At 45.3% G+C, this 27,878-nt stretch overlaps 1 protein-coding gene across 1 annotated transcript in view; it reads left to right on the top strand.

Moving 5' to 3' along the window:
• The window catches only part of SLC28A1 (solute carrier family 28 member 1), an 80,397-nt gene extending 66,892 nt beyond the window's left edge, over positions 1–13,505 (top strand). The window contains exon 18 of the mRNA XM_043434422.1: positions 12,892–13,505. Within this exon, the coding sequence (XP_043290357.1) occupies positions 12,892–12,916 (25 nt within the window). The 3' untranslated portion in view covers positions 12,917–13,505. The remainder of the gene's footprint in view (positions 1–12,891) is intronic.
• Positions 13,506–27,878: the final 14,373 nt, after the last annotated feature.

Here is a 27,878-nt window from a genome sequence, read left to right as displayed (position 1 = left end):
CTCCAGAATTTGCCGTTTGTAGGCTTTTTAATGATAGCCATTCTGACTGGTGCGTGGTGGTACTTCATTGTAGTTTTGATTTGCAGTTCTCTTAACAATTGGTGATATTGGGCATCTTTTCACTTGCCTGTGGGCCATCTGTATTTATCATTTTAAATTCAGCTCTGGCGGGATGGCCTGGTCAGGGACTCCTCTTAGTCACATGACTATATGAATGGCTGCATTTGGAGAGAGCAGGAACAGTCAAAATCGGAAGCCCTTTCAGGATTCGAGGCTCCTGCCCCCCTCCTGCTGCTCCCTGCATGTGCCTGACCAGGAGTGAAAGGAATTGAAAGGGCTTTGCTCATGGAAAGGCCTGGATGCCCAGAGCGTGGTGAGAGCAGGCCTTTCCCAGACGGGGCTGGCTGTGGCTGCCCATAGAGCTGACTGCAGATAGGAGTTGACCACAGCCAGGCTCAGAGCCGCAGAGTGCCGCCCGTGGGGGCACCACAGAGGGACTGTCCTGCCTGTGGGGGGAGGGCAGTGAGAACAGCGTGCCCTGTAGGGAAGGTCACTGCCACGAGGTTGGGGGGTGGGGCCCAGACAGCTGCCCACTGTGGGGGTGTCCAGGCCTCACTCACATCTGGGATCAAGGGGCAAATGCAGGGTGGGTAAGGAGAAGGGGGCAGCCTGGAACACCAGAGGCTGCGTGAGGCCCCACATAGTGGGGTTCACTCTGTGCTGGAGACCATTTTCTGCCCCCCCCCATTTCATCCTGGACCAGTCCTTGTATAAAGTACAATAAAAGTGAATTACTGGGAAAATAATAATAATAAAGGCATCTTTATTATTTGATTCAATGAACATAAGATTACTCTGCTATGCAGTTTCTAAATGTCACTTTCAACACCTGTACGTATGTTACTGCAGACCCGGAAGCAGATGTGGACCACAGCAGTCCATGCTGTGAATAACTCTATCCTATAGCATTTTCTGTTCTTAATGAAAACTCTTCAGAGCACTGTCTCCTCAGATGATTTGTCCTGTGTTTCATACGCACTAAGGGGAACTGGGGAAAGGCCATGGGACTCTGGTTGGCATCCATGAAACCTGCCTTTCGTATGATAGCATGCATGTAAAATTGTAAGGACAATAGAAGAATTCGAAACGATGTATGCAAATGCTCCCCACTCAAGCAGTGAAGCATTACTCCCCACCTCTTAAGGGTGGACTATGCTTAGTGATGTTCTTCCAAAGGGTACAGTATGGAAGCAGGGAAACAGGAAAGAAACTTTGCCGCAGAGAAGCCTGGTAAACACTTCCTTAGCCAGGTGGTCACAGTTAACCTCTTCAGTGGTAAGTTCAGTTAAGAACACGTATGCTTGATATGTTGTGTTGAGAAGGGCAATTCACCTCTGTGGTGCTCCTCCCCAAAGCTCATAACCTCAGTTGCTAAGTGGTGTCCAACGCTTTGTGACCCCATGAACTGCAGCATGCCAGGCTTCCCTGTCCTTCACTGTTGTCCTGAGTTTGCCCAAACTCATGTCCATTGAGTCGGTGATGCCATCCAACCATCTCATCCTCTGTCGCCCCCTTCTGCTTTTGCTTTCAATCTTTCCCAGCATCAGGATCTTTTCCAATGAGTCGGCTCTTCACATCAGGTGGCCAAATATTGGAGCTTCAGCTTTACCATCATTCCTTCCAATGATTATTCAGGGTTGATTTCCTTTAGGATTGAGGGTTTGATATTGCTGTCCAAGGGACTCTCAAGAGTCTTCTCTAGCGCCACAATTTGAAAGTATCAATTCTTCAGCACTCAGCCTTCTTTATGGTCCAGTTTTCACGGTCCAACCCCAGTCTAACCATGAGAAAAACATCAGACAAACTCAAATTGAGACACAGCCAACAGAATATTGACCCTCAATCACCCTCATAAAGGCGGTCAGTTAGAAGCAGGGAAGCTCTGAGAAACTGTCACAACCCCAAGAAGCCAAAGGAGACATGATGACTCAATGTGTATCACAATACATTGAATTTTGTCCCCCCCCAAAAGCTATGTCCAAATGCCAGCCCTCACTACCTGTGAATCTGACCTTCATTGGAAGTAGGATTTTACAGATGTAATTAGGTTAAGGACCTCAAGATGAGATTATCCTGGATTTCGTGTGAGCCCTAAATTCAGTGACTGGGTGTCTTTATAAGAGAAAGGAGAGGGGAGTTTGAAGCACACAGGCCCAAAGATGCACAAAGAAGTTCATATAAAGAAGGCCACAGAGATCAGCATCATGCTCCAAGATACAGCCCACCCCAAGCCAAGGAGCACCTGGGGCCACCAGAAGCTGAAAGAGGCAGGAAGGGTTCTCCCCTAGAGACTTTGGAGGGATGGTACTCTGCACACTTAGGACTGATAGCCTCCGGAACTCCAGAGAATACATTTCTGTTGTTTTCAGCCACTAAATTTGTGGTGATTTGTTCCAGAAACACTAAGAAACTGATCCAGGTATCTTGCATGGGATCCTGGAATGGAAAAATTACATTAGGGAAAAACTCATGAAATCCAAATATAGTGTGGAGTGTAAGTTAAAAACATTGATATTTCTCTATTTGTTATGATAATAGATCATAGTAACTGGGAGAGGAAACTGGGTGGGGAGATCTATAGGATACATGGGAACTCTATTATTTATACAGCCTTTCTGTAAATCTAAAACTATTTTAAAATTAAAAAATTTTTAAACTGCTTGGGATAGGCTTCCCTGGTGGCTCAGTGGTAAAGAATCCACCAACCAGTGCAAGGAACATGAGATCCCTGGTCTGGGAAGATCCCACATGCCACAGAGCAGCTAAGCCCATGTGCCACAAATACCAACCGGAACTCTAGAGCCTGGGAGCCGCAGCTACTGAAGCCCCCTCATCCTAGACTCCGTGCTCTGCAATAAGAGCAGCCACCACAATGAGAAACCCTTGCAACTAGAGAGTAGCCCCCTCTTGCTGCAACTAGAGAAAAGGCCACGAAGCAATGAAGACCCAGCACAGCCAAAGAAACAATTGCATGGGAAAAACCCTGCAGGGACACAGATTTTTTGTAACTTGTAATTCAGCCCAGGGGTAGCTCTGTCCTAGACAATGCTTGTTCCAGCCGGCAACCGATCAAGATCTGTGAGTCAGTCAATGGGCCCCATTTACTCTTTCCATTGATTCATCCTGCTCTCACCTCTGTTGACCCCTCACTTTAATTCAAGCGTGTGCCTTCGGCTGAATATGAACTAGTCCTAGCCTCTTTACAACCACATGGAGAACATCATCTGCTTGAAATTACTAATGACTCAGAATTGGTGAGCCCTGAGTTTGCACAGGACTCTGTATATAATTTTGAGGCTGTCTGTCCCTCCCAACTTTTCTGAGAATTTTTATACCCACAGCGTGGATGGTCTCTGTCATCAAAGAGATTTTACGTTTGAATCACAAGACTCCACCCCCATGACCACTGTAGACTGAATCAGCACTGAACACCTGACTCAAGAGAAGCAAATCTATGGTCATGTCAATGGTCTCTCAGATTTTGGGGAAAGAAATCAAACTAAAGGAAAAAAAAAACGAAAAAAAAAGAAACCGAGCTCCTAGCTGAGTCATCACAGCGGGCCTGGCTTGGCGCTGATTTCGTTTCCACCCTTCCTGCAGCCTCGTTGCTCAATTTTTCCTTGGATTCAGTGAGAGTTGAACTCTTTCCCAAATCCCCTCTAACCTGAGCTAAACAAGAAGGTTCCATTTACTTTTCAGTTAAGAGGATGCCGCCTAGGAGTACCACATTGTTCAGCTCCTCATTCCACTTGAAATCAGGTGTTCATCGTCATCTTCTTGCATACCATCCAAACAAGAATCACACTACTTCTCCAGGAAACCCCGTCTCATATTGGACAGCTCCACTTCTTTGAAGGTTTGTTTTGATTCTGCATCAAAAAGTGTTCCTTTTTGATCCCAGTTATGCCATTCTGGGCTACTCAGAACAAGTCCAATCGTGTGTGTCTTTATTGTTCTTCCCTCCCGCCAAAACCAAAGTAATACTTGCTCATTGGTTTTTAAAAAATCACATGTTATAGAAGCCTTATGGAAATGTTCTACTCTCTCTCCACAAGACAGCCCTCCAACTGTTCAAAGATGGCAACCATCCAGTCTTCTTTTCTGAGCTGGGAACCTTGAGTTCTTTCACTTGTTACTCACATAGGACATAATAGTTTCAGAAGTTGCCCCAGACTTGATTCACAGTTGTTCTTCACTGATGTACAGACAGTTCATGAGTCATGAGCAAGTTCAATATTGAAGCCAGAATACGGGGTGGTAAATAAGATCTCATGGGTGTAACCAAGATGATGTGTTGGGGAAAAAGAGAGAATATAGCCTTTGAAAGAGGCAGAACTCTTAGGATGGAGGAGTGTTAAGAAGCTACATGCCTGCTTCAGAAATCCACAAAGCTGGAAGCTTGTGTGTTGAGAGTAAAACGCCAGGAGGAATTGTCATGGAGGGAGAGAATGGAAGGAAGTCCTGACCCAAATCACAAAGCAGACCAGAGCTAGGATATGAATGGAGTGGATGGGACCTTCTCTACTGGGACATCTATTAGGATTCCTACCTACCCTCCATCCAGGGTACAACAAGTTCCTAACTTGCCTGGGGAGTGATTTCCATTCCAGAGGGGGAGGGGAATTGCTGTTTTGGACCAGGTTCTGACAAAGACATGGAATGGTAACGTGGGAGTAACTGCCCACAGAGACTTTGTGAGTGGAAGTGAAGGAGAAGCTGGCATAGCCAGGCATTGATTCCACACTTGAAAATACAGCCATTCAGGAAGAAGTCAAAATGGAATGCTGGTTCTGCTGTAGTAAAATATCCCAATGAGAAAAGGAAGGCAGAGAGGACAAAAGAAATCAGCATGGTTATAAATGAATGTTTGGGCAAACTACGGGAGATGGTGAGGGACAGGGAGGCCTGGTGTGCTGCAGTCCATGGGGTTGCAAAGAGTCGGCAATACTTAGGGACTGAACAACAGCAACATAAATTAGCATCAGGAACCTGGCTTACAAGAATTTAAAAATAATGGTCACCAAAATCTTACCAAAGAACACGTGACCCATTGTGGGAAAGATGGCCTCCCTGCAGTCTCTAGCTTGCTGACCACTGCCTTAGATAAAGGGACACACCCTCCATGTCCCTGAAACATTTCACAATGTTGCTCCAAGCCTGCTGGAACACAGATTCGAAGGTGAGCCCCCTTAGGTCGTGGAGACAAAAGCAACAATCCAGGGATGGGGCAGCCACAAGTTAGAAGGAGCCTGAGCCCCAGAGGTCTTTGAAGAGCAAGACTGCCATTACAGTGCAAACTTTATGTGATTGAAGAAGAATATGTATCTTGTACATGTCTTATTTGAGATCTTTGTCATACATACCCTGCCACTGGACAAGAAGAGCAAGACAGGCAGGAAGAAAGAGCAGCTTTGCCTTTTCCCTGTGGGGTTCTTGATGAGCAAATGGGAAACAAGACCAAACTGGAGGAACTTCCCTGGTGGTCCAGTGGGCTTTCACTGGGGGAAAAGGTTCAATCCCTGTTCAGGGAACTAAGATCCTACAGGCTGCCCAGTGCAGCCAAAAATGTGTTTTTTTTTTTTGTTTTTTTTTGTTTTTTAATAAAAATGAAGAACAAGAAAGAGGTAACCTTATGAGGACTGTTTGGAACAGATTTCAAATTCTCCTATGAGTTTATGTGCTATTTGACTTCTCTCCAAACAGTCACCTTCCATATCTTTTCAAGATGGGGCTCATTTTTCTTTTCCATTTTTTTTTTTCTTTTCAACTATACCTTACGGCTTGCAGGATCTTCATTCCCCAACCAGGGATCAGACCTGGCCTGGCGGTAAAAGAACCGAGTCCTAACCACCGGTCCACTGGGGAATTCCCAAGATGGGACTCATTTTTCATATAAATGAAGTAAGATAGGCAATTGGAGAAGGAGATGGCACCCCACTGCAGTCTTCTTGCCTGGGAAATCCCATGGACAGAGGAGCCTCGTGGGTTACAGTCCATGGAGCCACAGAGTGTTGTATACAACTGAGCGATGGAGCAGACACAAGATAGGCATAAACAGAGCTTGTGTGTCCGGCTCTTTGCAACCCCGTGGACTGCAGCCTGCCCAGCTCCTCTGTCCATGGGATTTCCCAGGCAAGAATACTGGAGTGGGTAGCCATCCCCTTCTCCAGGAGAACATCCCCACCCAGAGATGGAATCGTGGTCTCCTGCTTTGCAGGTGGATTCTTTACCATCTGAGCTGCCAGGGAAGGCTTTTGAAGCTACTACTAACAGCCCACCTACTACACGTGGGCTGTTTCTGCTATTCAGAGCCAGCTGACAAAGGACAAATTTTGCTTTCCCAAGCAAAATTTTTGTTTTCCTTTCCAAGAAAAAAAGATAAATTATTTAGGGATGAGATGGGAAACTTGCTTTGTGAACTAAAGATTGCTTTTATCTCCTGAAACTTGGTTTCTCAGTAAGATTCTTTTCTACTTTTAGAGGCATTGCTTGTTCATATTCTAACCAATCTACTTTTTTCAAAGCCAGTGCCTCCATTAGAGGAGAAATGAACTGTATCAAAGCATACAACTTTCAAAGGATCTTTTCTTCCACAGTGACCCAGAGACAAGTATCTCTAATCTCCTTTGTTGGGACCCGGGGCAGGCTGGGTTTTGCAGTGTCAGCTGTTTTGAGCCAAAATGTGGCCAAATGCTGGAGGCTGGGTCCAGGGTCATCTTGGTAAGAACAGAACCCCAAGTGAGAAAACTTAGTGGCTGGTAGGGGAAAGGACATGACCTGTCTGCTGAAACGTTTCATCATTCAGTGAATCAATGTCATCTACCTAAGCTAGAATGAATTCCAGGAAGCTCAAGTCAGCAGCTCTCAACACACCTGTGGGTTTTATCCTTTGTGAGGTGTGTCACAGTCATTTACTGTTGTTGTTCAGTCGCTAAGTCATGTCCAGCACTTTGCAACCCCATGGACAGCAGCACGCCAGGCTTCCTTGTCCTTCACTATCTCCCAGAGTTTGTCTGAACTCATGTCCATTGAGTCAATGATGCCATCTGATTATCTCATCCTCTGTTTCCCCTTCTCGTCCTGCCCTCAGTCTTTCCCAACATCAAGGTCTTTTCCAATGAGTTGGCTCTTTGTATCAGGTAACCAAAGTATTGGAGCTTCCGTTTCAGCATCAGTCCTTCCAATGAATATTCAGGGTTTATTTCCTTTAGGATTGACTAGTTGGATCTCCTTGCTACCCAAAGGACTCTCAAGTGTTTTCTCCAGACTAGTCATTTATTGGTTTTCTTATAATAGTGAAAGTACTGGAGTTTATGAACAATTTACCTTTTTAATAGAAAATATATAAGTCAAAGCAGTATTTTACTCAGAGTTCATTTGGTTGCAAGCCACAGAAAACAAACAGTTCCAGAGAAAAGGAGAGGATGGACTCTCACCAGGAAGTTGCAGGAGGACAGCCCCAGGCAGCGGGACCCAGGGATGGTCCAGGACTCTCTCTGTGCCTCACGGCCCCTGCTTTTCATTGCGCTTGTATCTTCCTGTGTACACGGTGACTTCCTGCTGTAGAACTGGCTTTCTCCATAAGGCTGGGATCCTGGCCGTCGGAAAATCATGAATTCACATGGAAGCTTACTTCCCTCCCTGACAGCTCGTTGGAGGAATAAAAAGTGGGCAAATCTCCAAGAGTGTGATTGATCCTGTGATTGAGGTGTGGTCATGTACCCTCCTCCAGGCCAGTCACTAAGGGCTGGAAGGTGAGATGTGCTCATTGGTCTAGTCTGGCACTCTTCCCTACTCCCAAATCTATCACTGTGACCCGGAAGGCAGAAGATGGCAGCTTCTGTTCAGACAGCATGGTTGGAGGCAGGGGGTTGAACAATTCCGCCAAAGAATGGGGAGTGTTGTCCCCTGAAGAAAGGCAGCTATTCTTTCCATATATCTGTAAACACTTGCAATGCTAGCACATCTTTAAAAAGTCTGAGAGGACTTCCTTGGTGGCCCAGTGGTGAAGAATCTGCCTGTCAATGCAGGGGGCATGGGTTTGATCCTGGCTCCAGGGAGTTCCCACATGACAAGGGGCAACTAGGCCTGCGTGCCACAACTACTGAGCCCGCGCACCCTAGATCCCGTGCTCCACAACAAGAGAAGCCACCACAATGAGAAGCCGGCCCACCGCAGCTAGAGAGTGGCCCCTGCCTGCTGCAACTAGAGAAAGCCTCATGTGGCAATGAAGACCCAGTGCAGCCATAAATCACTAAATAAAACACTTAAAAATGTCTGAGATAATAGAACTAATGGGAATTTTGAAAAAACTCAGATAAAAGGGACTAATTTTCTGAATGCTTATTGTGGTACAAATTATTTGCATATGCCATCCTGTATAGTCCTCAAAAACAAAACAAAAACAAAAACCCCTAAAACTCTGTGAAGCAGATATTATTACCCTCATTTTACCGCGAGGAAACTGAGCACAGAGGAGTGCCTTGCTCCAAGACACACTGCTCCATGGCTGAGCCAGTCTTTGAACTCAGTTCTGTTTGATTTTAACCCCAAACTCTTAACCATCATAATACTTGGCTTCCTCATGAATCCACCCAATGAACCAATACATGTGTAAAAACATTAATACCCTATTCTTGTTCTGATTAATAGTACTGGACTTCTGCGGCAGTTTAAAAAGGTGGCTGTGAACTCCCTTTGAGAGGCCAGTTCATGTCCCCTCTCCTTTCATTCAGGCAGGCTTGTGACCACTCTGATCAGTAGAGTCTGGGGAGACGATGCTGTAGGACTTCTGCGGCTGAGTCGGTCAGCCTTTGGTTACTGCTGTAACACTATTGTGTTAGCCTGGGTGGGTTAATCAGCAAACATTTATTTCTCACAATCCTGCAGGCTGGGAAGTTCAAGATCAAGATGCTGGCAGATTTGGTGTCTGGGGAGAACCCTCTTCCTGGTTTACAGATGGCCACATTCTGGCCCTGTCCTCCCTTGACCAAGAGAGAGAAAGCCATTTGAGTCCTCCCAGCTGAGGCCTCAGACATCACGGAACAGAGACAAGCCATTTCTATGGTGGTGGTGGTGTTTAGTCATGTCCAACCCCCATGGACTTCAGCCCTCCAGGCTCCACTGTTCATGGAATTCTACAGGCAAGAATACTGGAGTGGATTGCCATTTCCTTCTAGCAGGTTTTGTTTTTTTTTTTTTTTTGCTGAGCTGCCGGGGAAGCCCTTATTCATGATGAAAGTGAAAGTGAAAGTTGCTCAGTGGTGTTCAACTCTTTGCCACCCCATAGACTCTACAGCCCATGGAATTGTCTAGGCCAGAATACTGGAGTGGGTAGCCTATCCCTTCTCCAGCAGATCTTCCCTATCCAGGAATCAAACCGGAGTCTCCTGCATTGCAGGCGGATTCCTTACCCACTGAGCTATCAGGGAAGCCCTTACTCATGGTACCCCATGCAAATTTCTGATTCATTGAATCCTAGTGCGTAACAGATGGTGGTTTTTTGATGTGACTAGCTTTGGGAGGATTTATTAGACAGCAGTGAATGGGTGGAGCGGCTCCAGGGTAGGAATCAAAGATGCGTGGTCTCAGAGTGTTTGAAATAAGAGGATGAAATTGAGGACTAGCCCGGAACAAGCCAAGTAGCAAAGTAGTCTTTTTTCCCAATAGGGAAGCTGTTGCAAAAATCTTTGGCTCCAGGCTGCAATCTCCCTTCCTCCACCAGGTGGCGGAGATGCATCGGCCGCTGCCTCCTCGGCCGGTCCCCACAGCGCGGTGAAAGAACCGGTGGGTTATGCGATACTGGAGAAGGCAGGGCGGCTTCGCTGGTGGCTCAGACAGTAAAGCTCGATCCCTGGGTTGGGAAGATCCCCTGGAGAAGGAAACGGCAACCCACTCCAGTACTCTTGCCTGGAAAATTCCATAGATGGAGGAGCCTGGTAGGCTACAGTCCGTGGGGTCGCAGAGTCAGATACGACTGAGCGACTTCACTTTAACTTTCAGAGCCTCCAAAGGAGGGTAGACCTGAAAACAAAATTTTCCTGGCGGGATCCACCATCCCACTACAGGAGGGATCAGTCTCCTCACTGGGAGCCCCTTCAAATGGCTCAGTTTCTCCTATCAATAGGATTTCATCAAGGGGCATCGTCCTCAGCCCTCCTGATGAAAAGCCAGAGAATCCTGGATTTACTGCTTCCTTTTCTCACTTCTTTTCATTCCATCCAAACCAGAGTACTCCATACACATGATCTAACAAGTCTAACAGTACCAGAAAATGAGTATACCTCCTGCCTGTGTGGGTCAATTATTTTCTTGTCTTTCTGATTTTGGTGGAGAATGCAAACACAGGAGATGAAAATTTTCTGAGGCATTGCATACCTGAAAATGTCTCTATTCTATCATTACATTAGGTTACTAGTTGACAGGGCATAGGATTTAAGTTTGGAAATCGTTTTCTTTTATAGTTTTAAAAACTTTATCCAGCTGTGTTCTGGCTGAGAAAGCTGATCCCATTTATTCTCATTTTTGATCACTTGTATATTAATGACTTTCTCCTTTCTGGAAGCTTTTAGAGTGATTTCCTTATCTTTGGTATTCTAGCATAATAATGGATCTTTTTCCATTCTTTGTGCTGGGAATTAGGTGGGTCTTTTTTTTTTTTTTTTAGTTGATACATGATTGACTTTTAATATTATATAAGTTACAGTGTATAATGTAGTGATTCACAATTTTTAAAGGCTATACTCTATACTCCATTTATAGTTATTATAAAATGCTATATTTACTACACTGTACAATATATCCTTGTAGCTTATTTTATTTTATTTTTGGCTATGCTGGGTCTTAATTGCTGTGCGGGCTCTTCTCTAGTTGTGGCGAGTGGGGGCTACTTTTTAATTGCAGTGCACAGACTTCTCATTGTGGTGGCTTCTCTTGTTGCTGAGCACAGACTATAGGGCATGGACTTCAGGGCTTGGGCTCATTGGTTGTGGTGCATGGGATTAGTTGCTCCAAGGCATGTGGGGTCTTCCCAGATCAGGGATGGAATTTGTGTCTCCTGCACTGGCAGGCGGACTCTTTATCACTGGAAGCCCCTTATAGCTCATTTTATACCTAATAGTTTCTACCTCTTATTCCCCTTTCCTCTTTCCACTGGTAACCACTGGTTTGTTCTGTGTATCTGTTAGTCTGCTTTTTTTGTTGTTGTTCACTAGTTTGTTTTATTTTTTAGATTCCACATATAAGTGAAATCATATAATATTTGTCATTCTCTGTCTGGCTTATTTCACTCAGCATAATGCCCTCCAAGTCCATCCACTTTGCTGCAATTGGAAAAATCACATTCTTGTTTATGGCTGAGTAGTATTCCACTGTATATATACATATACCACCTTTTCTTTATCCATTCATTGGCAACTGTAAATAATGCTGCTATGAATTTTGAGGGTGCATGTAGCTTTCCAAGGTGGGCCTTTCAATCTGTGAATTTGTGTCATTGAACTCTGGGAAGAATCATGGAATTCTCTAGGCAAGAATACTGGAGTGGGTAGCCATTCCCTTCTACAGGGATACCTTTTGTTATGATTCCACCATTATTTCTTTCTGGAACAATTATTTGACTGTTGGACTCTCTGGATTTATCTTCTACTTTACTACTATGGTCTCTTTGTGATTTTTGTTTGCTTTCTTGCAATTGTCCCTTAAGCTTATCTTCCAACTTCTCTCTCAATATTTTTCCTGCTTCCATAATTTTAATTTTCAAATGCTTCTTCCTTATAATAGAGTTTTATTTGTTTTTAGCATCTTTTTTCTGTTTCATGGGTGTAATACCATCCCCTATGTGTCTGAGGATATTAATCATTTTAAGGCATTTTTCTCTGTCCATCTGTGTTGTCTCTGAGCTCTCCACTCCTTTTTTTCTTTTTGTTTTTAACTTCTGTCTTCTATATTGGATGCTCTCTTCAGATATCTGGTAATCCTTTGTTCAGTCTTATATTTCTTTTCTTTCCCTTTTTTCCTTTCTTCGCTGTGCTAATGCAGCTTGCAGGATCTTAGTTCCCCACCCAGGGATCAAACCCATGCCTTCTGCAGTAGAAGTGCAAAGACCTAACAGTACTTATATGTCAGGACAGATCACTGTCCTGGGGTCCTTGTGTTTCTCTAGGGAAGAATGTTCCAGTGTCCTGCCTGAGGTGTATCCATTGGGCAGAGAGAATTCTGAGAATGGGGTGGCACAAAGCAGGAGGACTTAATCTCTCACTTAATCCCTCTTTTAAAATACAGAGCCTTGGGATTTCCCTGGCAGTCCAGTGGCTAAGACTACACATTCCAATGCAGGGGGTGCAGGTTCCCTGGTCAGGGGCTAAGATCCCACATGCCTCGAGGCCAAAAAGCCACAGCATAAAACAGAAGCACTATTGTAACAAATTCAGTGAAGACTTTAAACATGGTGCACGTTAAAAAAAATATTTTAAATAAATAAAGTAAAATACAGAGCCACATCCCCTCCACTGTGCCTGTTTCCCCGATTCAACCTCTGCTCAGAATAAAAGCCCAGTTTCCCGTGTGTGTGTGTCAGAGGCTGGGGCATCCTTGGGGCTGCCTAGAGTGGGCTGGTGGGTTGGGGACCCCACTTCCAACCCTGTCTTCGGCCCCACCTCCACTCCTACCTTCTGCTGAAACAGGTGCCTCTGAGTCCTTCTCAGCTCTGCCCCTCCTTCGTCTGCGTCTCATCTTCCAAAATGTCAACTTCTCCTCCCTCCGTTGTTGCTGCTCCCATTCTCTTTGTCCTTCCTATTTCATCAACATCTTATTTCTCTCCTGTCTTTTCAGCGGGGCTTTGAGAACAAACAGCTGAATGCATGTGCTCCATCCTCCACGTTTCGCTGGCAGACCGGAGTCTTCCGTGCGGGAGCAGAAGGCCAGGGTGAAGTGAGAGGGTGGGCTCCAGAGCCAGGCACGTCTATGGCTGAGTTCTGGCTTCACGTCTCCATACCCCCGTGTGACCTTGGGCAAGATGGTCAGCCTCTCTGAGCCTCGGATTGCTTACCAGTAAAATGAGCCGAAAATGACCTGTTAACTCACAGAGGTGTTGTGAGCACTAGCTCTGATGAGGCCGGATTTTCACCCCAGGCCTGTTGGAGCGCAAGGCCACACTCTGAGCTATCACACCGGCCTGCTTCCCTAGAGAATGGCACAAGTCCGAGATGGGCTTCTTGGCCAGTCAGGGCTCCGGGATAAAGACACATGGAACAGAACAACCCCCAAGCTGACTTAACACTGTTAAGTGAGAGAAAAATCTTTTTTTTAATTGTGAAAGGCCTATATAAGAAAAAAAGTTCTTTAACAAATTGAAATGACAAAATTAATCTATTATTGCTCCAAATTGCACATTTGTTGGAGAGTTCTCAGCAATGCCAAATCCCATATAAACCTTCCGTTCACACTATGTATATCATGGTAACAACTAACGGGTTAAAAATGTGTTTAGTTAGCATTTAAAAAAAAAAGATTATTTATTTTACTTTTTGGCTGTGGTAGGCCTTCGTTGCTGACAAGGACTTTCTCTAGTCGCAGCTGCCGGGGGCTACTCTCGAGTTGCGGTGCGCTGGCTTCTCATTGCAGTGGTTTCTCCTGCGGTGGAGCAGGGGCTCTAGCACGCGGCTTCCGTAGTCGCAGCATGCGGGCTCAACAGTTGCGGCAAATGGGGGCTGTAGAGCACAGGCGCAGTGTTTGTCCTGCACGGACTCACTCGCTTCAAGGCACGAGGATAGCCGAGTGGCTGATTCCGAAGATGGCCACTGGAAGAAAGAGAGGAGGGTCCCTTGGTGGAGGAACAGCAAGGGGCATCCCTGGGTCTGTCTCGTCCAAACCCTGTTGAAGCAAGAGACGGATTCTCAGGACTGTGGAGTGTGCTGCCTCAGACTGAATGTCCTACCAGTTCAGTGGGATAGTGACTTTGAGTCAGATTTAAATTGAATTAGAAAAAAAGAAAAAGGCCAGACCACTGCAGGTTTGCAGTCCCTAACCCTGGCGCTTGCTCTCACGCCCACCAGCAAACAAGTGGCTCCCTTGTGGCCCTCCCTGCAGGAGCAGATGCCCACCGATTGTGTGCTCCGAGCAGGGCCCCCCAAAGCCTCCATCCTGAGGTCCTGCTAGAATGGCCTGTCAGAACACCTCCTGACCAGAGGGACCGGGGGAAGCAGGGCCCAGCTCTGGAAGCAGGGGAGAGGCCACCGCGCCCAGTGGTGGGCAGGGGGTGGGACACCCGTCACCCCGTGAGTGGCAGCGGACAGGGCTGGTTCATCTTCAACACTGGCCTGGCCTGGATACCTTCCTGGCAGTCCTGCTACATCTCATCTTGACTCAGGACAAGCCGTGGATGACAGCTGAGCGGTACACAGGTAACTGGCTGGTTAAGAGGCGGGAGGTCCAGGTATCCTTTTAGGCAGTGCCAGCTCCTTACTGTGGCTCATGAAGACTGTTGTGATCCACCTCTTGATGACCCCCCGTCATTCCATCTCTAGCCACTTCCCAGCACAGCTTCATATGACACAGCCATGAAAAGGTGTGAAGCTCTGACACGGGCTACAATGTGGATGCACCTTGAACACACGATAGTCAGTGAGAACTGTCTTAGCCTGCTCGGGCTGCCATAGCAAAACAGAAGGCTGGGAGCTTCAGTAACAGGAATGCATTTCCTGCAACTCTGGAGCCCAGAATCTGAGATCAGGGCGTCAGGATGGTCAGGTTCTAGTGAAGCTCTATTCTTGGTGGGGGCCAGAGTCTTCACTGCATCCCCACATGGAGGAAGGGCTGAGGGGACTCCTTGGGGGTCTCTTTTATGAGAAAACTAATTCCATTCATGAGGTCTCTACTCTCATGAGGTCATCACCTCCTCAAGGCCCTCCTCCTCACACCATCGCCTTGGGGGTTAGGTTTCAACATGTGAGTTTGCGGGGAGGACACCAACATCCAGCCCAGAATAATCACAAACTATATGGTTCCATTTACAAGAAACATCCAGAACAGGCAAATGCAGAAACAGGAAGTTGGTGCGTGGTGCCAGGGGCTGGGGGAGGGGAAGGGCAATGGGAGGACCTGAATAAATCCTGCACCTTAGGATGTTCAGGAATAAGCCAGTTCTGACTTCAGAACTGTTAGAACTGTGTCTTTGACTTGCTCTCTGTTACTTTTGTTACTATAATCACACAGAATCCTGCCTCTCTGCCTGGCTGCTAAGCTCAAGTGCCTTGATTCAGAACCCTGTCTGCAGGTAGATGGCAGGAAGGGAGAAATTAACACATCCCCTGAGGCTTGCTGTTCTACAAGATATCTGCAAGATTAATGGCCTTTTTAGTTTGTTTCTTCACCTCCTCCTTCTCTAATTTATAAAAGAACCTGGCATCCAGACCCTAACAAGATGGTTATTTGGAGACATTAATTGGCCTACTTCTTTGTCAGCTGGTCCTTAGAATACAGTCGTATTCCTTGCCTCAACACCCCGTGTCATGCAGGGAGCATAGCAAGCTTGGACTTCTGCGTGTCCACACCCGAGGGACTCCTGACCCTGCTCCTGGCCTCTGTCCTTGGCTGATTTTAGTCTGCATCCTAAGCAGCTCTGTGGAGCTGCAAAGAGAGGGAGCCTGTTCACACGCCCCTCCCAGGGCAGGCAGGGGGCCCCTCTGCTAATGGGGGCAGAGCCCTCCCAGGGCCGGCCCGTCTGGGCAGGGCTCAGCGCACAGGAACTGTTCAGAGCACAGTTGCAGAGCACCTCCCAGCCCTCTTCCTGAGGTCAGGAAGAGCTGGCCCTGAGCACCTCAGAGCAGGACACGGACTAACAGCTAGCTGCTCCTGGGCAGGTCAGTAACCCTGGACTTCACTCTGCTCCCTCCTTCCGGTGGGTCTTCAGAGGCTTCCACTGCACCCTGTCTGCACCTACCACCCCTCCTCTCCCTGACTCCTGGCTTCCTCTCCTTAGGAGAAGGTATTCTTAAAATTTTCTCCCACTCCTGGGCCAGATACAATGATTAGAAATTAAGTCAGAGCTGCAGCCCCATATCTATCCCAACCCTCAGACCCACACTTGTTCCTTGCACCTGGCCGGCACAACAAGGCCCATTTTCTGCAACGGTGAGCCCCTGATGGGTGAGGATTGGCTGCCCTGGATGAGTTGGCCAGCCCTTCCCAGCAACGCCTGGGTCGAGATCTTTATAAACAAGCCCCCTCCAGGCAGCAGGGCTTCCCTGGGGGCTCAGATGGTAAATGAATCTACCTGCAATGCAAGAGATGCAGGCTTGACCCCTGGGTCAGGAAGATCCCCTGGAGAAGGGAATGGCAATCTACTCCAGTATTCTTGCCTGAGAAATCCCATGGACAGAGGAGCCTGGTGGGCTATAGTCCATGGGGTCACAAGAGTCAGACACGACTTGGTGACTAAACCACCACCACCATCCCCTCCAGGCAGCAAGAGTGCCTACAGCGGCACCTGACACCATCTTCTCTGCCCCTCAGGAGCACAGCTGGGCTGGAGACAAGTGGTGAGGGGCCACACCTTGTGGGCTGATTTCTTATTTTTGGTTTATTTTTCATTGTTCTAAGAGGTGGATCCCAAAAGAACTTGCTGCAATGAATGTCACAGCTTCTCCTGCCTGTATTTTTTCCTCAAGAATTTCATAGTATCCAACCTTACATTTAGATCTTTATCTTGAAAGTCTGTCACTAAGTTGTGTCCGACTCTTTTGCAATGCCATGAACTGTAGCCCTTCAGGTTCCTCTGTCCATAGGATTTCCCAGGCAAGAATACTGAAGTAGGTTGCCATTCCCTTCTCCAGGAAATCCTCCCGACCCAAGGATCCAAACCTGAGTCTGTTGCATCGGCGGGCAGGCTATTTACCACTGAGCCATACTAAGGTGGGATCATTATCTTTGTTGTTCAGTCATTCAGTCATATCTGACTCTTTGCCATCCCAGGGACTGCAGTACGTCGGCTTCTCTGTCCTTCACCGTCTCCCGGAGCTTGCTCAAACTCATGTCCACTGAGTCAGTGATGCTGACCAACCATCTCGTCCTCTGTTGCCCCCCTCTCCTCCTGCCTTTAATCTTTCCCAGCATCAGGGTCTTTTCCAATGAGTCGGCTCTTCGCATTGGGTAGCCATAGTATTGGAGCTTCAGCTTCAGCATCAGTCCTTCCAATGAATATTCAGGGTTGATTTCCTTTAGGATTGACTGGTTTGATCTCCTTGCTGTCCCAGGGACTCTCAAGAGTCTTCTGCAGCACCACAGTTTAAAGGCATCAACTCTTCAGTGCTCAGCCTTTTTTATTGTCCAGCTCTCACATCTGTACATGACTACTAGAAAACCCATAGCTTTGACTAGGTGGACCTTTGTAGGTATAGTGATGTCTCTACTTTTTAATACGATGTCTACAATTTAATACGATGTAAACGATTGCTTTTCTTCCAAGGAGCAAGCATCTTTTAATTTCATGGCTGCAGTCACCATCCACAGTGATTTTGGAGCCCCAAGAAAATAAAGTCTCACTGTTTCCATTGTTTCCCCATCTATTTGTCTTAAAGTGATGGGACCGGATGACATGATCTTAGGTTTTTGAAAGTTGAGTTTTAAACCAGCTTTTTCACTCTCTTCTCACTTTCATCAAGAGGCTTTTTAGTTCCTCTTTCCTTTCTGCCGTAATGGGTGGTGTCATCTGCTTATCTGAGGTTATTGATATTTCTCCCAGCAGTCTTGGTTCCAGTTTGTGCTTCATCCCAGTCCAATATTTTGCATTATATATTCTGCATATAAGTTAAATAAGCAGAGTGACAATATACAGCCTTGACATACTCCTTTCCCAATTTTGAACCAGTCCATTGTTCCATGTCCCATTCTAATTGTTGCTTCTTGACCTACATACAGGTTTCGCAGGAGGCAGATAAGGTGGTCTGGTATTCCCATCTCGTTAAGAATTTTCCACAGTTTGTTGTGATCTACACAGTCAAAGGCTTTAGCATAGTCAGTGAAGCAGAAGTAGAGGTTTTTCTGGAATTCTTTATTTCATTTGGAGTTTACTCTTGTGTGTGGTGTTTGGGAATATTCTAATTTCATTCTCGTTTCCACTGTTGAAGGAACCAGTGAAGCAGGAGATAGATGAGCTCCAGGTTGGAAATTCGCAATCAGCCAGCCTCTTCTTTTCATTTCCTGAGGCAACATAGGTAGGTTCCAGTTGAGAAATATACAACCAATCCCGTCGGAAATTGAAGTAACAGCAGAAAGAGGGGAATAGCCAGTCTTTGTCTCTTGTAAACACCTCCAGGGAATAACCTTGGCAAGGACAGAGAGAGGCAAAGCCCTGTCTGACTAAAGGATTAGGGAGAACGCTACACATGCGCAGAAAGGCTCCTTGGAGTCAAAAGTCAGAGGCTAATTCCAGGCCATAATGAGTCTTGCTCCTCCCAGAAGCCTTCACTTTGAGATCCATCTTGGCTAAGGTTTGTGTGCACCCCAAGGGCGGGTCCTGAGACACAGTATCTGGGTGGGTGGGGGCGGCGGGGAAGACAAAGCAAGATGATTGGCCAGAGGGAAGACGAAGACCTGGAGAACCGGCCCCTTATAAAGGCACGTCTCTGTCTCTGAGCCCGCCCCTGCCCCTTTACACATATACTTTTCTTTTCAGTAAACTTTTTACTTTACTCTTCACCTTCTGACTCCTCACCTGAATTTGTTCTTGACTAGGCAGGCAACGACTAGGGACCTTAGCCCTGACTGCTGGCTCTGTGGTCCAGTGGTGAGGACTCCTGGTCTGGGAAACTAAGACCCTGTTTCTAGGTACCCCTGGCTGCCGCTTACTGCTGGGCACATCGGAAATGACCGGCGCACTGTCCTCCAGACTGGCTGTCACCAATTTGTGTTTCCAGCAGCAGAGGAGGAGGGTTCCCCTTCCTCCACAGCGTCGGCAGCATTTAACCTTTGTGGAGTGTTTAGCAGTGGCCGGTCTGACCCGTGTGAGGTGATAGCTCTTGCAGGACTGACAGGACCTCCTCAGCGATGTTGACATCCTGTCATATGACTTTTTTCTTAAAGGATGTGAGTTAAAGGTGAAATCGGCTGAAATCGACTCCCTGAACATCGGCCCAGTTTTGAATTCTTTTTCGTTGACCACCCCTGGGGGACTTCTGGAGAGCAGTTATTTACCTCCAGGCCCAGGGACCTTGGGGATAGGAAGTGCCAGTCAGCACAGTTGCTGTTACAAAAAATGTCCACAAGGAGGCAGGATTTCTTCGTGTCCCACGTTTCATTTTTCCTTTTTCTGGACCTTCATTGTTATTTCGGAGTAGTTGCTTTCTGATATTGTGTTTGTTTCAGGCATATGGGAGCTTGATTCACTTATACACAGACGTTTATCAGTTCCTTTTGGGGTTCTCTTTCCCATGTAGATAATTAAAATGTATTCCATAGACTACCTTGTACTTTTCAATGTATTTATTTTGATCAACTGTTCAATATCTATTAATGAGCATGTGGTATTAGCAATTTATCCCTTAATTTATCCCTTAATTTATCCCTCAATCCTAAGATCTTTTTGGATAATCATGTTTGTTTTCTAAGTTTGTGAGTCTGTTTCTATTGCATAATATCCAACATTTACATTCATTTCAAAAATATACCTGTCAGGGATACCCTGTGATATTTGTCTTTCTCTCTCTGACTTCCTTTACTGAGTATGGTAACCACTCTGCCCTTCCATGCTGCTTTCAATGGCATCTTCTGTTCTGATTCATGGCTGAGTAGTGTTCCAATGTAGAGGGGCATCACTCGGTCCTCATTTTTCTGTCAGTGGATATCTTGGTTGAATTTGTTGCAGTGAAAAGAAAAAAAAAGAAACGAGTTTTTTCTTTCACTTTCCTGAGAACAAAGACAATAAAGAGAACAGTGAGCAGGACTGAACATTCCCAGTTTTTTACTTTAATGCTCCTAACTCTGCATGTCTGTGACTAAGTTTGCTTTTCTGTCCCCTAACTCTGCAGGAGCTACACTTTGCACCAATTTTCCTTTGACTCTGGTAAATACATCCCTATCTGGTGTTTACTCTTACAACACCCTTCCCCTTGTAGTTGCACATCAGAAAGAAGGCCGCAGAGCCACCGAACTGCCAGACTCAATTATTGGGTTACTGATGTCAGTCTATGACTGTCTTTGAAACAATGCAAGAGGAAGAAATCAAGATCCTATCAGCTTTCCTCATGACTGATTCCTGACTGAAGCCCTCATCTTATTAAGCCCCTAAACTCCTCATGGTGGGGAGGGCGCACAGTTCTTGAGGCATGAGCCTCCTATATTCCTCTCTCTGCTGGGTGAGAATTAAAGTCACTTTCTGTTTCCTCCAAAATCTGTCTCCATATTTTTTATTTGGCTTCAATGGGCAGAGAAAGCCATTATTTTGTCCAGCAGCAATTCTAGTTCTTGGCCGTTGTTAACCGTGCTGCCCTGAAAAGAAGGATGCATGGGTTATTGTGAATTCTGATTTTCTCTGGGTCTAAGCCCAGACGTGGGATTGTCAGACCATGTGGTTTCTAGATGTTAAGTTTATAAGGAACCTCCTTGCTGGTTTTTATGGTTCCTGTACCCATTTACCTCCGCACCAAGGCGTAGTTTCCCTTTTGCCTCCATGCTCTGCAGCACAGATTCTTTGTGGATGGTTTAGATGGTGGCCATTCTGACCAGTGTGAGGTGACTTTTCATAGTAGTTTTGATTTCGTTGTCATTGTTCAGTGGCTCAGTTGTGTCTGACTCTTTGCAACCCCATGGCCTGCAGCACGCAGGTTTCCCTGTCGTTCACCATCTCATGGAGTTTGCTCAAACCAACGTCCATTGAGTCGGTGATGCCATCCAACCATCTCGTCCCCTGTCGTACCCTTCTCCTCCTGCCTTCAATCTTTCCCAGCATCAGGGTCTTTTCCAGTGAGTCAGTTCTTCACAACAGGTGGCGAAAGTACTGGCGCTTCAGCTTCAGCTTCAGCATCAGTCCTTCCAATGAATATTTAGGACTGATTTCCTTTAGGATTAACTGGTTTGATCTCCTTGAAGTCCAAGGGACTCTCAAGAGTCTTCTCCAACACCATAGTTCAAAAGCATCAATTCTGCAGTGCTCAGCCTTCTTTATGGTCCAACTCTCACATCCATCCATGACCACTGGAAAAACCATACCTTTGACTAGACAGTCTTTTGTTGGCAAAGTAATGTCTCTGCTTTTTAATATATTATCTAGGTTTGTCATCATTTTTCTTCCAAGGAACAAGCGTCTTTTAATTTCATGGCTGCAGCCACCATCCATAGTGAATTTGGAGCCCAAGAAATTATTATATTGTCCTCATTATACTGCTGCCTAATTCATTTATGACATACACATACAGCATATCTCTTTTTTTGGATTCTTTTACCATAGAGGAATTGCATAAGGTCTAGCAAAGTTCCGTGATGAACATCAGATCTTTGTGGAGTATTAGAGATACAGATTTCTGTGTATATGTTAAAGATACAGATTTTGGTAATATATGTTAGACCTACAGATTTTTGTTTATATCTGGAGGAAGGAAGCAAGGAAGGAGATAATCTTGCTGATTATCTCTTACAGATATAGATTTCTGTGTATATGTTAGTGATACAGATTTCTGTGTATTCACAGAGATTCTGAGATTTCTCTATTTGTGGAAGGAAAGTAAAAAAAAAAAAAAAGTGAAAGCGTTAGTCACTCTGTCACGTCCAACTCTTTGCTACTCCATGGACTGTGGGATTCTCCAGGCAAAAATACTGGAGAGAGTAGCCATTTCCTTCTCTAGGGGATCTTCCCAACCCAAGGATGGAACCTGAGTCTCCTGTGGCTCCTGCATTGGCAGGAACAGCCCCAGAGCCCTTGTTAATTGGAGGTGCTAGTAAACACGCAGTGGGCAAGTTATAGTTACAGGAAACGTCCGCAAGGCGGCATCACTTCTTCATGCCCAGCTCTGGTTCCACCTGCAACCCCAGCCTTAGGGAAAGTGGGCTTCCTGGTCTATGAATCAGAGTGAGATGTGCCTGAGCAAACTTCCAAAGACTTGTGTCTCACTACTGCTTCCCCCTAAAGCTTCACCCCTTCCCTCCAGCCTCATCTGAACCTGGGGCACGGCTCCCTGCTGAGGCTGCACTCTTAGGAAGGAGGCTTCAGCACCAGTGAACCTGGATTCTTGGTGACTTTACCCTGGTCCTCAAGGCCAGAGGGTCAGGCCCCCATCGTTAGGGGGCACTAGGAATTCTGGTTCCAGCCAGGGCAAGCCAGACAGTGCAGGTTTAACAGGGGTGTCAATGAAGGGCACCTCCTGGCCTGTCTCGACCCCACCCCAGTCCAGCCGTGGGACTCAAAGTCTACTCAGGTTCCAGGAATGAGATATCAGCCCAAGTTAAGGAGGTGGCAGGGTGTAAACTAGTAATTCCTTTTCTTTAATCTCATGGGATGCTGTGCTGGGATGGTTTTCAGTTTTGTACTTGTTGGCAGTGTACAGCCACCTGAGTCAGTTGTGACATATACAGACAGCTTATCTGTTGTTTTCTTCAATTATTTCTCCATAGAGGATATTGCACAAACTCAACTAAAGTTCAGTGTGATGATCCTCAGGTCCTTGTGGAGTATCTATTAGAGATAGAGTTTCTGCACATGTGGAAAGAAGGAAGGAGATAAAGCCTTTATTTATTCATTTTTTTGGCTTATTTCGTTTGTGTTGGAAATCTGAAAGTCTCTTTTTGTCTTGTAAATTAGTTCCCTGTATCTGCTTTTTTTAATTTTCTAGAATGGACTCATATGCTGTGGTCTCTGTCCATTGACTTCACTTAGTGTGGGATCTTCCAAGGTCCACCCCTGTGGCTAGCAGGGGTGTCACTTCAGTTTCAGCAGCAGTTTCTCTGGGGGAGTAACAGTCCACTGTCTGCATGTACTGCACCTTCTATAAGTTTTAGCCTGTGGGGGAACATCTTGCTGGTTCTGTGTCTTGGCTATTGTAAGGAGTGCTGCAGTGAAGGTTAGTATGCACGTGCCTTTTTGAATGTTGATCTTCTCAGGATATCAGCCGAGGTGTGGGAAGGTCAGATCAGAGGGTTAACTGTCTGAACGGGCTGTCTCTACCCCACCCTAGTCCTTCCTTCCTTGTTTATCTTTTTTGGCCAGGTGTGTGTTTCAATCCTTACCAAATTTTATTTGGGTTGTTTGGTATCATGTGAGTACAGATCATTTATCTGATATGTGGTTTGAAAATAGTCTCTTCCAGTTTGTGGTTCATTTTTTGATTTTCTGAATGAGGTGTTTCATAGTGTAGAAGTTTTTAATTTTATAAATAATTTTATAATTTTTATTTTTCTGAGGAACTTTTTAATTTTTTGAGGAAGGTTTTAACTTTCTAAAGAAGTTTAATTGTATGAAAGTGAGTAATTTTATGAAATGAGTAAATCTATGAATATTATTAATGTATGAAAGTTATTTATTTTAGGAAAGTTAATAATTTGTGAAAGTTATTCAATATATGATAGTTATTCAATTTATGAGAGCTATTCATTTTATGGAAGTTTTAATTTTATGGAAATTTTCAGTTTTATGGAGGTTATTAATTTTATGGAAGTTATTAATTATATAGAATATCTATGTAGCAATATAAATATTTATCTACAGAGATATAAATATCTATCTACCTAAACATGTAAACATCTATCTATAGAGAGATACAAACAATTCTCTAGATACTGATATAAATTTCTATGTACATATCTGTTTATATTCTTTGGCCAGGTATGTATTTCAATCTTTATCAGGTTTTAAGGAGCTGTTTGATATAATTTGAGTACAGATCCTTTCTCTGATATGTGTTTTGGAAATAGTTTCTCCCAGTCTGTGGTTCATCTTTTGGTTCTGAATAAGGTGCTTCATTTCATGGCTGTAGTCACCATTGCAGTGATTTCGGAGCCTGTTTCCATTTCTTCCCCATCTATTTGCCATAAAGTGATTGGACCAGATACCATGATCTTAGTTTTTTGAATTTTGAATTTTATTCCAGTTTTCTCACTCTCCTCTTTCACCTTCATCAAGAGGCTCTTTAGTGCCTCTTCACTTTCTGCCATTAGGGTGGTGTCATCTGCATATCATTACGGAGTAGAAAAGATGGCAGAGTAGAAGGATGGGTGCTCATCTTCTCCTGTGAGAACTCCAAAATTGCAACACGTTGCTGAACCACCATCAATAGGATAATGTTGGATCCCAGCAAAAAAAGATACCCCACGTCCAAGGGCAAAGGAGAAGCCCCAGCAAGATGGTAGGAGGGGTGCAATCGCATTTAGAATCAAACCCCATACCTGCCAGAGATGCTTAGAGGGCTCAAACAAAACCTTGTATGCACCTGGACCCAGAGACCCCACAGAGACTGAGCCAGACCTGCCTTTGACCTGTGTACACACAGGTCAGCAGTGGCCGCATGGGGACAGGGGCTCTGGCTGCAACAGTCCTGGGAGGCGTGGCATGTGGCATAAGTCCTCTTGGAGGAAGTCACCATTAGCCCCACCATACAGCAACTGAGCAGACGACCCATAAATTGGAGAACAATTATATCAAAGAAGTTCTTACACTGTTGCAAAAGTTCTAGGGCCCACAACAGATTTCCCAACCTGGGGATCTGGCAAAGGGACTGAGAACCCCAGTGAATTTGACTTTGGAGGCCGGTGGGATTTGATTGCAGAACTTCTACAAGACTGGGGAAACAGACTCCTGGAGGGCACAGTCAAAACCTTGTGCGCACCAGGAGAAAGAAACAGTGACCTCACAAGAGACTGACCCAGACTTGGCTGCGAGTGTCCAGGAGTCTCCGGCGGAGGCGTGGGTCAACAGTGACCAGGGGCACGGAATACGACAGTCCTGGGAGCTGCAGGGCATGCTGGCATAAGTCCTTTTGAAGAAGGTCGCCATTACCCCACCATGGTTTGGCCTGTGGCCACAGCTCCACCATGATGAGGGGACACAGCCCCACTCTTCAACAGAAAATTGGATTAAAGATTTACTGAGCATGGGCCCACCCATCAGAGCAAGACCCAGATTCCCCTACAGCCAGTCCCTCCCATCATGAAGCTGCCACAAGGTCTTCTCCTTATTCATCAGAGGGCAGGCAGAATGAAAACCACAATCATAGATAACTAAGCAAACTGATCACATGAACCACAGGCTTGTCTAACTCAATGAAACTATGAGCCATGTCATGTAGGGCCACCCAAGACGGGGGTCATGGTGGAGAGTTCTGACAAAACATGGTCCATTGGAGAAGGGAATGGCAAACCACTTTGAATTCTTGCCTTGAGAACCCCATGAACAGTATGAAAAGGCAAAAAGATAGGACACTGAAAGATGAACTCCCCAGGTCAGTAGATGCCCAATATGCTACTGGGGAAGAGTGGAGAAATGGCTCCAGAAAGAATGAAGAGGCTGAGCCAAAGTGAAAACAACACCCATGTGGATGTGACTGGTGATGGAAGTAAAGTCTGCTGTTGTAAAGAACAATATTGCATAGGAACCTAGAATGTTAGATCCATGAATCAAGGTACATTGGAAGTGGTCAAACAGGAGATGTCGAGAGTGAACGTTGACATTTCAGGAATAAGTGAACTAAAATGGACTAGAATGGGAAAATTTAATTCAGATGACCATTACATCTACTACTGTGGGCAAGAATCCCTCAGAAGAAATGCAGTAGCCCTCATAGTCAACAAAAGAGTCCTAAATGCAGTACTTGGGTGCAATCTCAAAAATGACAGAATAATCTCTGTTTGTTTCCAAGGCAAACCATTCAGTATCACAGTAATCCAAGTCTATGCCTCAACCACTAATGCCAAAGAAGCTGAACAGTTCTATGAAGACCTATAAGACCTTCTAGAACTAACACCAAGAAAAGATGTCCTTTTCATCATAGGGGACTGGAATGCAACAGGAGGAAGTCAAAAGATACCTGGAGTAACAGGCAAGTTTGGCCTTGGAGTACAAAATGAACTAGGGCAAAGGCTAACAGAGTTTTGACAAGAGAACACACTGGCCATAGCAAATACCCTGTTCTAACAACACAAGAGATGACTCTTCACATGGACATCACCAGATGGTCAATACTGAAATCAGATTAATTATATTCTTTGCAGCCAAAGATGGAGAAGCTCTGTACAGTCAGCAAAAACAAGACTGGGAGCTGACTGTGGCTCAGATCATAAACTCCTTATTGCAAAATTCAGACTTAAATCAAAGAAAGTAGGGCAAACCACTAGACCATTCAGGTATGACCTAAATCAAATCCCATACGATTATGCAATAGAAGTGACAAGTAGATTCAAGGGATTAGATCTGATAGACAGAGTGCCTGAAGAACTATGGACAGAGGTTCATGACATTGTACAGAAGGCCATGATCAAAACCATCCCCAAGAAAAAGAAATGCAAAAGGGCGAAATGGTTGTCTGAGGAGGCCTTACAAATAGCTGAGAAAAGAAGCAAAAGGCGAAGGAGAAAAGGAAAGATATACCCATCTGAATGCAGAGTTCCAAAGAATAGCAAGGAGAGATAAGAAAGCCTTCCTCAGTGATCAATGCAAAGAAATAGAGGAAAACAATAGAATGGGAAAGACTAAAGATCTCTTTAAGAAAATTAGAGATACCAAGGGAACATTTCATGCAAAGATGGGCACAATAAAGGACAGAAAACAGTATGGACCTAACAGAAGCAGAAGATATTAAGAGGTGGCAAGAATACACAGAAGAACTGTGCAAAAAAGATCTAATGACCCAGATAATCACAATGGTGTGATCACTCACCTAGTCAGACATCCTGGAATGCAAAGTCAAGGGGGCCTTAGGAAGTATCACAATGAACAAAGCTAGTGGAGGTGATGGAATTCCCTCTGAGCTATTTCAAATCCTAAAAGATGATTCTGTTAACATGCTACACTCAAAATGCCAGCAAATCTGGAAAACTGAGCGGTGGTCACGTGACTGAAGAAGGTCAGTTTTCATTCCAATCCCAAAGAAAGGCAATGCCAAAGAATGTTCAAACTATCGCACAATTGCACTTATCTCACACACTAGCAAAGTAACGCTCAAAATTCTCCAAGCTAGGCTTCAACAGTACATGAACCAAGAACTTTCTGATGTTCAAGGTGGATTTAGAAAAGGCAGAGGAACCAGAGATCAAATTGCCAAAATCTGTTGGATCATAGGAAAAGCAAGAGAGTTCCAGAAAAACATCTACTTCTGTTTCACTCATATGCTAAAGCCTTTGACTGTGTGGATCACAAGAAACTGTGGAAAATTCTGAAAGAGATGGGAATACCAGACCACCTTACCTGCCTCCTGAGAAATCTGTATGCAGGTCGAGAAGCAATATTCAGAATAGTACATGGGACAATGGAATGGTTCAAAATTGGGAAAGGACTACATCAAGGCTGTATATTGTCACCCTGCTTATTTAACTTATATGCAGAGTACAGCATGCAAAATATTGGACCGGATGAAGCACAAACTGGAACCAAGACTGCCGGGAGAAATATCAATAACCTCAGATAAGCAGATGACACCACCCTTATGGCAGAAAGTGAAGAGGAACTAAAGAGCCTCTTGATGAAGGTGAATGAGGAGAATGAAAAAGCTGGCTTAAAACTCAACATTAAAAAAATGAAGATCATGGCATCCCGTCCTATCACTTTGCAGCAAACAGATGGGGAAAAAATGGAAACAGTGACAGACTTTACTTTCTTTGGCTCCAAAATCACTGTAGATGGT

This window comes from Cervus canadensis, chromosome 17 (assembly GCF_019320065.1).
Source record: "Cervus canadensis isolate Bull #8, Minnesota chromosome 17, ASM1932006v1, whole genome shotgun sequence".
Taxonomy (NCBI): domain Eukaryota; kingdom Metazoa; phylum Chordata; class Mammalia; order Artiodactyla; family Cervidae; genus Cervus; species Cervus canadensis.
The sequence above is the reverse complement of the archived record's forward strand: the minus strand, read 5'-3'. Positions and strand labels throughout refer to the sequence as shown.